This window comes from Tiliqua scincoides, chromosome 3, assembly GCF_035046505.1.
Source record: "Tiliqua scincoides isolate rTilSci1 chromosome 3, rTilSci1.hap2, whole genome shotgun sequence".
NCBI lineage: Eukaryota > Metazoa > Chordata > Lepidosauria > Squamata > Scincidae > Tiliqua > Tiliqua scincoides.
In genome coordinates, this window is record NC_089823.1 from 137,458,444 (window position 1) to 137,470,634 (window position 12,191).

Consider the following 12,191-nt stretch of genomic DNA (forward strand, 5'->3'; position numbering starts at 1 on the left):
CCATACCTTGTGAAGGCCCCAGTGACTGCCTCTCCACTACAGGATGCAGCGCACATGCCACTGGCACAACTACACCAGCATTGGAAAACTGGATAGGATTGGGCCCTAAGTTGAATCCCAATTAGTTCTTATTTAAAAATTGATCTTCCCTCTGCCATCCCCAGGGTCCTTCAAAACATGGCCCTGAGAGTTGGAAGAGCCATCAGGAACAAATTTTAAGGAGTGCAGGGGACTGCAGTGGGAAAGAGGGGAAAATAAGCAAAAAAAAAAAAATCATTTCTAACAGAACTTCTTCCATTAGTTTTCTTTGTTAAATTTTAAAGTTTCTCACACTATCTTCCATGAGGAATCCATTAAGGTTTAATTTTAATTTTATATCCAGTTTTGGATGATAACTAAAAATCCTCTAATTGGAACTGATTGGCTGTCAGTTCCAGATGGTACCGTCTTCACTTTTTTCTTGCCACTGCCTCAAACTCCTTTAAGGGTCTGAAAGAAATGCCTCTCTTTTCCTATAAGTTCTCAGTCTGAAAACATTAGCTTAACCTCCCGCCTAGAAGGCTTTTGTAACAATCATGTGGCATGGATTGTACAGAACTATAATCTTGTGCAAGTGCAGAATATAAAAATCCTGTTTGTTAGTTTACACACCCACCCACCCCTTCCAGGTTTCAACCCACTTACAAGTTATGGGGATGCGTGTCTTGAGATCATCAAAGTGCGATGGCTTTGAATTTTTGTCAGAACAAAGGAGATAAGCCTTTCAGGACAGATGTCCTGAGCTGACCTCAAATGAAGGAATTTGCTCCCTGACTCAACGCTTACCTTTTTAATCTATTACACTAGCGGTCTCCAAACTTGGTACCACTGTGCATTGAAAAATCCATCCCCAGTGCAAATGGAGCTTGCTGTTCCATGGGGCAGCCCGATATCTTCATTGCCGATCTCCCCAGAACTCTGCACTGGGCAACTGCGCCTGCCCGTAAATCCGGGCGCAGGATGTGCTGGGGTGACGGACAGCAGAAGCGGCTGCTTGCATGAAGTTCTGGGGAGATTGGCGATGAATATATCAGGCTGCCTTGCAGAACTATAAGCTTTATTTACACAGGGGAAGGCTGTGCTCAGGCGCCAGTTCCAGCCTACAAGCTGAAGTTTGGCGCCCACTGTATTATACAACAGCGCAAGTGAGACTTGCTCTGCCTCATGTCCACAAAGAAAAGAAACTACCCCTGAACAGCCATCACTACAGTGATTCAATTCAAGCACACTACATACCTTGAGAATTGCTGGAGGTGGAAGGCGAACTTTAATTTTTTCATCCTTGCCAACCAGGATAGAAGCAATAATCTGACAAGTTTTAGCTCGGTCAAAAAAAGTGTCTTTCAGTGTGAGGAGGTAGGCACCTAGGATGGTAAATAAAAACCCAAACACTTCAATGGAAGAGAACAGAATAAAACAGAAAAGGTATTGGATAACATTATAATGACTATGTTTTTAATGCAATAGCATTACATACAACACAAACAAAATGTGATTTTTTTCCCCCTTACGTGCTGAACAAAAATCAATTATTTTCATGAAGAGCAGTGTTAGAAAGGACATGAAAATGCACAACTATGAAAGCAAATATTTCACCAAATATTTTGCATAGCTTTCCTTGCACGCATTCTACCAAGACAACAAAGCTAAGATTCAGAATACATCAGCATTGGTGGACATTATTCTTGGCCAGGTCACTGGTGAACAAAGTCAGAGTGTCCCTGCAGCCCATACAGGATTCATCTGCCACAGATTGTTCCCTGACTATCTGTACTGGAACAACCACAGGACCATAGTCTGCCCAACAGGGAAACTGCTAGTCTCACAAGGTGATGCCAAATCTACTTTCTACTCCTAGAAAGTAGTTTTTCATGATACTATCAAGCAAGATCAAGAATGATTTAGTTCAGTTAAACCTCAACACAGCAGCCACAAAGGAGTATTTAAGAGCCCATTGAAACTTAAACTGATCTGTAAAATTTTAAACTAACAGCCCAGCCCTATGCATTTTAACTCAGAAGTAGGTCCCATTATAGCCAATGGAGCTTACTCCCAGGTAAGTGTGGATAGGATTGCAGCCTGATCCAAAGTCCTGCGGGCTGGCTCTCCACTGGTGAGCACTGTCGCAAATGTGCCATAAAGCACGTTTGTGAGCCCTTACCACAGGCCCAGCACTGGAGCTAGCCCAGCGTGAGCCTGTGTTGGGTCAGCTCAGGTGCTGGGCCCGGGTTCCACTGTCCAGCAGTCGCCCGAACCAGCTGGCAGCGGAGAGGTGAGTGGGGGGGAGGCATTCTGGGGTGGGGGAAGGCAGGTGGAGGGCAGGGAAGAGTGTGATGGGAGGAGGGAGCAGGGAGGGAGGAGACAGGATCGGTGGAGCTCTGATCTGAGCCCTGTGTTGGATTATGCAATCCGACATGGGACTCTCAGATTCTGCAGCAGTTCCAGGGTTGCTGTAGAATCAAGTAGAAATCAATGCTTTCCTTACCCAGGAGAAGGGGATAAAAGCCTCCTTCCCACAAGGAGCCGCTGGTACTTGCCTGGTTGTATGCTGAATGCTCCAGCATGCTGCAGCAGCCATTTTGGCGCTGTGGCAGCCCCGCGCTCTGGGGAGCACAGGATTGGGCTGCCCATCTCTATCTGCCCCCCTTCAATAAAATAAATTCAGAAACAGACCTGTTAGGAAATCTTGAATTGCAGCAATAAGAGGCTCTCCATTTCTTGGTGTTACCAAGTTTGCTTTGGTCTGTACGGCACAGAAGAAAAAAATTTAAAAAGACATTTACATTTTCGTTCCCCAGTTTTACAACATGCTCCATATTTTATTATTACTGTATTTTCATGATACAATCCAGACATGCTCTTCATTATGTTAAAACTCTCAATTTGTACATGATCATGTTGCTGGAGCCATAAATATTTCTTTTCTTTGTTTCGATAGCAAATTTCAGCACATCCACTTCTAGCATTCAAGATAAAATTGCTTAAATCACTATGGGCGCAATCCTAACCCACTTTCCAGCACTGGCATTAGAACAATGCAGCTCCAAGGGAAGGGAACAAACATTTTCTTACTTTGAGCAGGGCTCCGTGAGTGCCACCGAACTGGAGGGTGAAGCACATGTCCCACTGGCACAGCTATGCCAATGCTGGAAAGTGGATTAGGATTTGGGTCTAAGTTTTGCAACATTAAAGATCTTTTGACAAAGGAAAAATTACTCTATAACAGAAATATGACCACCTTCTGGTCCATAAGCCAGACTGGACACAAAAGCAGTTTTAGATTGTGATGGCCTTACAAAATGTTAAACAAGAATAGGATAAAATATTTCCCCCCTCCCAGTTTTAGGCAGACAATATCCTCAAATTGTAAGAAAGATTCCACATTTAAATATTACCTCTCTTTTATTTTGTATGAAACACATACGTATATAGAGCAATCTATGCTGTTTGCATTTGTTAACTTGGAAGCCCTTCCTGCAAGGTTGTGTGAATGTTATCATGAAACCAGATTACAGCACAATCCTAACTTGCGCTGAAGCAGGCAGGCATCCAGCACAAGTTTGGGGCCAGAAGTGGTGCATCCCGAGGCAAGGGGAAAACCTTCCCCTTACCTTGTGTTGTGCTGCACTGCCCCCAATCGGTCTACTCAGATCTGTGCCACCTGATGAGGTGGCATAGAATGAACCAGAACGGAGCGGCCAGGCCTGCTCCATGCTGCCCAGGAAGGGGGTCAGGATCTGGCATAACCGCCAGATCCTGCCCTGCCTCCCACTCCCCTCCAACCACCCCGGGAACGCCCGCTGCCTGCCCTTCCTCCACCCCAAAATGCCTTCTCCCTGCCCTCCCCATGTCCCCCATACCTCTGCATCAGCTGAGCTCAACTGACGCAAACTTACCCCGCCGGGCCTGGCGCAGGGAGGCCAGTACAACTCCTTGTGCTGACCTCCCTGACTCCTCAGCCAGCATGAAGGCACATTTGTGACACCCCCTGGTTGACGCAAGTGACTTGTACCAGCCTAACCCGTGGGTTAGGATTGCACCCTTAGCTACATAATGAGATCAGATTCAAACGGCAAAATACCAATTTGGTTCCCAGATGGTGATGTGAAGAATAAAGTGGCCTCCATGTATGCAGGAACTGGCCACTGCTGCTTCCAATTATCATTTCCTTCAAATTCTGCCTCCAGTTAGAAATTAAACTGTTATTTGGTTATATTTCCCTAAGGTTACAATCCTAAAGTAAAGGATGACTATCATATTTTATATACTCTGTTCTCTCTCTGCTTCCTTTTCTTTAGAAAGAAAAAATGCATACTCCATCTGCTTTTCCATAGAGCTACAAGGTGCAAGGTGGAAGGTAGTAGCAGCACAAAGAACCACCTTGTGCTGCAATAAACAATTACTGCAGATTACAACCAGTAATGGGAAAAAAAGCAGTCAGTCAAACAACCTTGTTCTATCAAGTTTGGAGAACAGTGTTTTGCATACCCCCATCAGAACGAGTGCTTCTGCTTTGGCTTCTTCTGTTTGTGGAAGATGAAGATTCATCTCATCACCATCAAAATCAGCATTGTATGGTGTACAGACACATTCATTAAACCTGAAAGTTCGATGGGGTTTCACTCTAGCCTGAAAAAACATGATCAGATCAAGAGGAGAAACAGAACAAAAATTCAAGAATTATTGTATGACAATGGAATATTAGTGCTTCTGCTTTTATAAGGCTCTCAGTTTTACAAAAAAAATGCTCTGTTTAAAACATAATTTGTTTCTTGAGTCTTTAAGCCATGGATTAAAACACACTGTTGGATCTAGTCTCAACATTTTACTTTCAACTGTGGAAAGCAACTTCAGGGGGTTACTAAGAATTCGTATCATCTGTTTGCTGGCCACCGGTTTAACTGCCAGCTCCTGCTTGAATTTTAAAGGCATATTAGCACTCTTTGCTGGTGTATAATTACCACAATCTTAAATCTTTGAGGTTTTTCCTCAAAAGCATGCTGTGAGAACTGATCACCAAATAAATTTTAATCAGACTCAGGTTCTTTCTCCTGTGCAACAATACCTATATAGAGGCATCTATAGAGAGGCCATTGAAATTAAAAAAACATAACAACAATATGAACAAAAAAGAAGAGACTTTCAGTATCAGTAATGCCTGGCTTCCAGTGCTCAAATATACTAGAATAAAAAACTTTGAGGAGAGACCTACGTAAGATTGTGGTAATGATGCAGGCAAAGAATGCTAGTATGCCTTTAAAAATTCAAGCAGGAGCTGGCAGTTAAGCTGGTGGCCAGCTAACAGATGATACAAATTCTTGGTAACCCCCAGAAGATGCTTTCCACAGTTGAAAGTGAAACATTGGAACGAGATCCTACAATGTGTTTTAATCTGGGGCTTAAAGACTCAAGAAACAATTAAGTTTCTCAAAAACCTTAGTATGTTTGTAAAGTGCTCTGTTGGTTCAAATAATGACTCTATTTCATTATTTCCAAGTTCTGCAGCCCACAAGCCACAATGATGATAGTGTCATGATATCTGGGCTCAGGTACAGCAATATTAGCAAGTCCATGAAATGGTTAAGTGCAGGCATTACCTCAAAAATCTACAGCATAGGTTGGATCTATGCATACAGAAGAACAAAGTGGAAGAATGGACTGAACAAGCAGTTATGAACTATGCATGTGGAGGACTACATATTTGAATATTCCCCCATGCAAAGAACTCCCTGAAAGCAGAATACATCACAGCAGGCTGGACTAGTCATTTACCCCCAAACATGCCTGCTTTCTAAATGAAGGTTTTAAAAAATGCTTTAAGCAAAGAGTATTAGAAGCCTGATGTCTCCCCCCACCACCCCCTGCTCCCAATTGGCAATCTATCATGTTATTCCACTGCATAATGTAGTTCCAGCATTACTTAGGAGTATGTCAGAAATTCAAAATTCTAAGTTTAGTTTGCTAACACACCCATTGTCAAAAGAGACTAGGATAATATTCCTTTAGACCTGTCTGGGCCAAAGGCATTCATACTACACAGATGAAGCTGTAGAATCATGTAGAATACATGTAGAACATGTATTCAAACTGGGTAGGGTAGCTTGCTGCATGCACTATTTGGAAGACACAAGCTTATACAAATCACATTTGAAGTTTATCAGAGGCACAGACAACCATTCATTTTCATTTCCCACAAGATTAACACCCTTGTACAGAACTCCGAAGTACCACTGAATAAATAGGCTCCAAGGAACTACAGCAAGTGTTACTATGCTTACAATATGAGCCATAATGCTTAGCTTGTGCAAAGAGGGTTGCCGGTTAAACAGGACGATGTCTCCATCTATGAGGTGTCTTTCTACAATATCACCATACTTCAGCTCCTGAGCCATCTTCTCACGGTTTCCATATTTCAAAAATCTGGGCACAAAGTGGGAGAGAGAAAAACAAATTAAAAAACTGATAATAGAAAGGAAAATCTCAGGGTTGGGGAGCAATCCTATATGCACATATGTGAGTGTAAGTCGCTTTGAACAACAGTGGGACTTACCTGCAAGTAAATATATATAGGATTGTTCTGCAAATTACATCTACAAGTTTTAGACTGCATCTTATTACATGGGAGAAAGTTCCACTGAATGCAGTGAGATTTATTTAATCTTGCACAAATATGCATATAAATAAAAGAACAGTTTTGAAGAGACATACATATTTTCTTCATTCTTAAATAGTGCATATAGATGTTGCAATAGGCACTACCTTAGAAGAGGCAAGCCCTCTTGTGTGAGAAGGGGGCTGGATTCCCCAGGAGGCTTCCCTGACGCAGTCCTGGGTCGTACGAGGCTCCGTAAGCCTCAGTGAGTAGGGGGTGGTGACAGCCCGCCGGGGGGGTGCCATCGTGGACTTTTGCCCCAGGTGCGCGGTTGGGGAGATCCACCACTGTCTAGATACACACCCTCAGCAGTTGGATCAGAACCCTAGTTTCTAGAACATTTTCACATTAGATGTGCCTTTACCCTCCAAAGCAAGTGTACTGAAAGTGAATCCAGTAAAAAAGGAACACCTTCTGTATTTAGGAGCATAGCCTATATCTCTACAAAGACAACAATCTTGGGGCAGCATTAGTGAAATGAAACTGGTAGGGAGAAGGGTTCTAAATAGCCTCTAGACAGATAATAAAATAAGAACTTAAATTGCAAAGTTAAGTGACCCTGAAAAACAGAAAAGGGCAGCTGCAGATATAAAGTCACACCTTTTCATTTGTGTATGCCTCTGCTGAATGAAATTGGCTCCAGGATGAGCCTCTGGACCATTCCGGACAAGTGATCTCATAAAGTCGATGTTAGCTTTGTTCACCTGAAACAGGAATACCTCAGAGTTAGAACAAAGGTTAAATTCCATATACCACATTTCTTATGCAGGGCTAATTGGAAGTGTTTTTGCTGCCCTCAATAAATTAGTGGTGCGTTTCTTCCCCTCTGCAGCATTATAAGCTAGGCAGTATAACAATAGCACATGGCAATAGGAACAACAGCAAATTATCAAGAATTCACCAGGATATTATTTTCTCCTGCCATTTAACATTTGCCCCCTTTTAACTACATTTGTACACCAGATGACCAATGCAGATGGAAGCTTCTCCATAAATGTTCCCTAGAGTACAAGCAATACTACTGCACCAAGTGATTTAGCAGCCCCTGGGCTTTTCCTCCAAAAATGCAGGTGGCAGCCGCTCTCCTCCAAGCCTTCATGCAGAATGAGATTTGGCACAATTTTGATCTTGCCATCTTCTCTCCACAGTCAATCCACCATGTGTAGGACTCAAGGCCCCAGGCAAGAGAGAGTGTGCGTAAGCCAACATGGTAACTCCCCAACCTGCAGATCCAGACCAAGTTTGAGATTTGCTCCTTGCATCATAATGTACAGAAATTATGAGAAGTAGCACAGGATGGGACTACACCACACAGGGAACAAGAGTATTTTATTTTCCTTAATTACCTTCTCAGGAAATGTTAGTATTTTGGCAACATGGACAGGGACAGCAACTTCATCAATTCGCAAATTTGGATCAGGTGAGATAACTGTTCTGCCTGAGAAATCTACTCGCTTTCCAGACAAGTTTCCTCTAAACCGGCCTTTAAAAAATAAGAAGCACAAAGAAGCCGAAGTCAGTTAAGTAGAAATTAGCTGATTTCTTAAAGAGTCTGTGAAAGCAAGAGAGTTGAAATTCCCTTAATTTTTATACATTGCCATAAACATGTATGGCCTTTTAGAGTAACAGGTTTCTGCACCAAGAAGCTTATACTCTAAGGGCCCAAACCTATCCAACTTCCTAGCATCAATATCAATGCATCCCTGAGGTTCCCTTATCTTGAGGAGGACTCCATGATTCCACCTCCCCCCCACAGGATGCAGCATACAGCCCATTGGCATGGCATGGCATGGCTGCAACAGTGCTGGAAAGTTGGATAAGATTGGCCCTAAGCGTTTGACACAAGGAGGGGGCAAAAGAAGATAAGAGGAAGGATGTGTGTTCACAGTTCAGTTGCAAGTATTTAAGTTTTTGTTTCAGCAGTAAATGATGGAGTTAAGACAAACGTTTCACAAAAAAAGTGGGTATGGAGGAGGAGTCTGAAGGACAAAAGAAAGAGACAAGAGGCGCCATCACATATCTGTTCCCGGGAAAGAGATTCAAGCAAAAGGAGCAACAAGGGAGAAGGGTAGAGACATTTAAGGGAGCAGGAGATTTTCACAAAGCTGAAGAAACTGAAGGAGTAAAGACAACATGCAGGGATACTTTGGGATAGAGGGATAGGGAGAGGAGGGTGGGGAAGGTAAATGTGGAGGGCTTCAAGGGTAATGCACAGCGTAGTTAATTTTGCTTCCCTAAATTTGCCAAATGTGCTAGGAGATAAAAGGGTTAGAATTCACTGGAACACGCAACTGTGCAAATATTAGTGAAGAACAGCCCATTGCCTAGTTCCAAGATGAGAACATTCAGTGGAAGCATCTTCCTAGCACCCAAACAAAAGAAGTTAGTAAAGCCATGTGAACAATTAGTTTGACTGCTGCATCCACATGGACAGACACGAAATGGCCCTAGCAGAGATTATTTATGCCCCATTTTCAACAGTGGATACTGTAAGGAAAAGTCAAGAACCCAAGTTACTGGTCTATGAAAGATCTCTAACAGAGATCCTGGGAAGCCACTGCAACTTATAGTAACCAACAGGGGCCTAGGTGGATCAGTGGTCTGGCTAAGGCAGCTTCATGTGTTGAAGCTACAGCAGACAGAAGTTATGTTGGGACACCTACCTTGTTTTCCTTTCAGTCTTTGAACAAAGCCTCTTGTCCACTTCTTAGGTGCCATGTTGAGAGGAATGCCCGAGAGTTCACTGTTAATGTACAGAGCACATTGCAACTGCAGAAAGTCCCAGTCCTCCATTATCATTTGGGTTTTGGCTCCTGATATTCGCTGCTGATCAGGAAAAAAATTAGCAAGTTTAAAATAATAAGTTCCAGCACATGGAAAACCACATTTTGAAAGAACGTTAAGCAAGAATGAATTATGATGCTCATATGGGACTTGCACATCAGACTTCTTTCACTAATATCACAAAACTAAAAGTAAGTGTGTACCATGAAGTTCTTAGGCACAACTGTGAGGTGCTCTAGAGCAGGGGTGCTCACACTTTTTTGGCTCGAGAGCTACTTTGAAACCCAGCAAGGCCCAGAGATCTACCAGAGTCTTTTTACAATGTTCGCGCCATCATAACATATAACATTTATGTGTACAATGTATGTTGGTGTACCTTGCATAACCGCATGAGCCAATATTGCACAACACAACATAATTAACTATAAACATTTTTTGTAATTACTTGAGTTTACTTTGATGACTTGCACTGAAGTGAATCAGCCAAGGATGCATAGTCTGGACAGTAGCTGCTGACAGCCAGCCTCAAGCACACTTCCAAATGTTCATCAGTCATGGTGGAAAGGTACTTGAACTTAATGATCTTCATGTAGGAAAAGGCTGACTCACATAAATAAGTGGAGCCCTTCCTGCCTCAGGTGCTCTTATATCCCTGAGGGCCCTATTGCCTTCAAGTGGCTGCAGCTGTGCAGCACACTCTGCTGGATGCCCAGGCCTTACCCTTAAAGGGGCCACTGCTGACAACACATCTACCTCCTCACCAGATCTTCCTCGATTCCAATACAAGTGGGGGGGGGGAGCAGATCTCTATACAGACCAGTGCAAAAACAGGTGAAAGATGTGGGGGAGGGAAGATCTCTATATAGAAATCACAGCAAGACCAGTGCAAAACCCCTTGCACACAGAACTAACAGATGGAAGTTGGGGGGGGGCAGATCTCCATACATACCAGTGCAAAAACAGGGGAAAGGTAAGTCAGCCCCAGTAGAGTCAACGGGGCTCACTCCCAGGGATGCGTGGTTGGGAGAGAAGCCTGCCAGCGGCTCCTCTCCAGGACTACTCACGAGTCAGCCCCAGTAGAGTCAACGGGGCTCACTCCCAGGGATAACTGGACAGGAGCTCACTCCCAGGGATGCCTGGACGGGAGAGAAGCTTGCGATCGACTCATTTTGCCTCGAGATCGACGTATTGAGCACCCCTGCTCTAGAGAGATATTTCGTTTCTGGCAAGGTTCCGTTCAATAAGACACAAATTAAAGCTTATCATGTTTTTAACATCTGCTCCTTTCAAATACAATATTTCTAACTACTTAAAAAGGTTTCATTATATATGGCTTCTCAATTGAAAAAAGTTACCAAAGTGGTTTGTTTACATAGCAAAATGAGCCTGCAGCACAATAAAAGCCCCTGCCCATGTATGATGAGGTCCTAAAATAATGAAGCTGGTGTGTAGACTACCCATGTTTTTTTTACTACCATTTCAAAAACTAACAGCATCCCTATTCAGGTGGGCATTTGAAAAGCACCATGCAGAAGTAGAGCCCAATCTATCTCAATTATAAAATGTATGCACATGAAAAAGCAACCCACCTTTTTAATCACATCATTGAGGAAAATTATTTCTGTCAGCTTCATTGTCAAGTCATCCTCATTGGTGCCAGATTTTAAATCGCTCACCACAGAGGGTCTAATGCACAGTGGGGGAACCAGGAGCCGTGTCAGGATCAGGTCACAAGGCTTGCCTGATTCAGGGTTCATCAAAAGCAGAGGGATATCTTCTTCAGAAATTCTCTTTAAGAGATTCAACACCACCAATGGATTCAAATTTTCCTACAACATTCAAAAGATAACATGCAATTTCAAATACCTAAGGGCAGAAAATTCCAATTTAAGGCTATATCTCAACATGTTCCCATTCACTGGCTTGTTTGGTAGCTTTAAGGAAAGAGAGGAAGTCAGGATGGTCTGCCAGCATTTCCAGGATACAAATGTTTAGAGTTGCTTGTAATGAACATGTATACTAACCACTACAGAATGTGTGGGCTGAAATGTATAAGATACAGAAGCAAACATCTCTTAAATGTCATGAAATTCACTTCAGCTTTTAAAATAATTAAGCCTTCAGGGTCTCCCCAACATAGAAACTTTACTAGATGCCCTCACTCAGGACCTACATCTCCCCCCCATCACTAAGCCTGTTATATCTCCCATCCCACTCCTTCCCCGTTTCAACACCTTCCCTCCCCATGCCATTTCATTCCCAGCCTGAGGCCGGATTCACAGCAGCCATTCCATTTTAGCAATTGCAATGTCAAAACCCAGACCTGAAGAACCCAAAGGTGTGATTGTTTATCAGCATTTAAGAAGACATGCATACTTCGATAGTGTCTAAGTACTAAATGTTCCAAGAGTGCATAACAGACCACCTGACTGAAATGCAGGCAGTTGCCAGAGGACAAACAAACGTAAGGCTTAGCTTTTCTTGACACAATGAACAGCTTTAGAGCAGTTGTTCACACATTTTATTAAAAAGAGCATCTTACATGGGACTGGGCAAAGAAACAAGTGCTCAGGTCTTCAAGCTACAGTCAAAATTGATAGCAATTCATCTTATATAATAATTCAGCTACTTTGGCAATACAATTCTGTATGGACTGCAGTACTCTTTCCCCTTAAAAAATAACTCTCTCTGGGTTTTCAGTGCCCATGCATCCCAC

At 42.9% G+C, this 12,191-nt stretch overlaps 1 protein-coding gene across 2 annotated transcripts in view; it reads right to left on the reverse strand.

Moving 5' to 3' along the window:
• POLR3A (RNA polymerase III subunit A) overlaps window positions 1-12,191 on the reverse strand; it is a 60,278-nt gene that overhangs the window by 37,871 nt on the left and 10,216 nt on the right. For both annotated transcript variants that reach the window (XM_066619122.1, XM_066619121.1), the window contains 8 exons: window positions 11,065-11,304; window positions 9,355-9,517; window positions 8,038-8,174; window positions 7,292-7,395; window positions 6,318-6,459; window positions 4,528-4,668; window positions 2,713-2,782; window positions 1,276-1,403 (listed from right to left, as the gene is read on the reverse strand). In XM_066619122.1, the coding sequence (XP_066475219.1) occupies window positions 1,276-1,403; window positions 2,713-2,782; window positions 4,528-4,668; window positions 6,318-6,459; window positions 7,292-7,395; window positions 8,038-8,174; window positions 9,355-9,517; window positions 11,065-11,304 (1,125 nt within the window). The remainder of the gene's footprint in view (window positions 1-1,275; window positions 1,404-2,712; window positions 2,783-4,527; window positions 4,669-6,317; window positions 6,460-7,291; window positions 7,396-8,037; window positions 8,175-9,354; window positions 9,518-11,064; window positions 11,305-12,191) is intronic.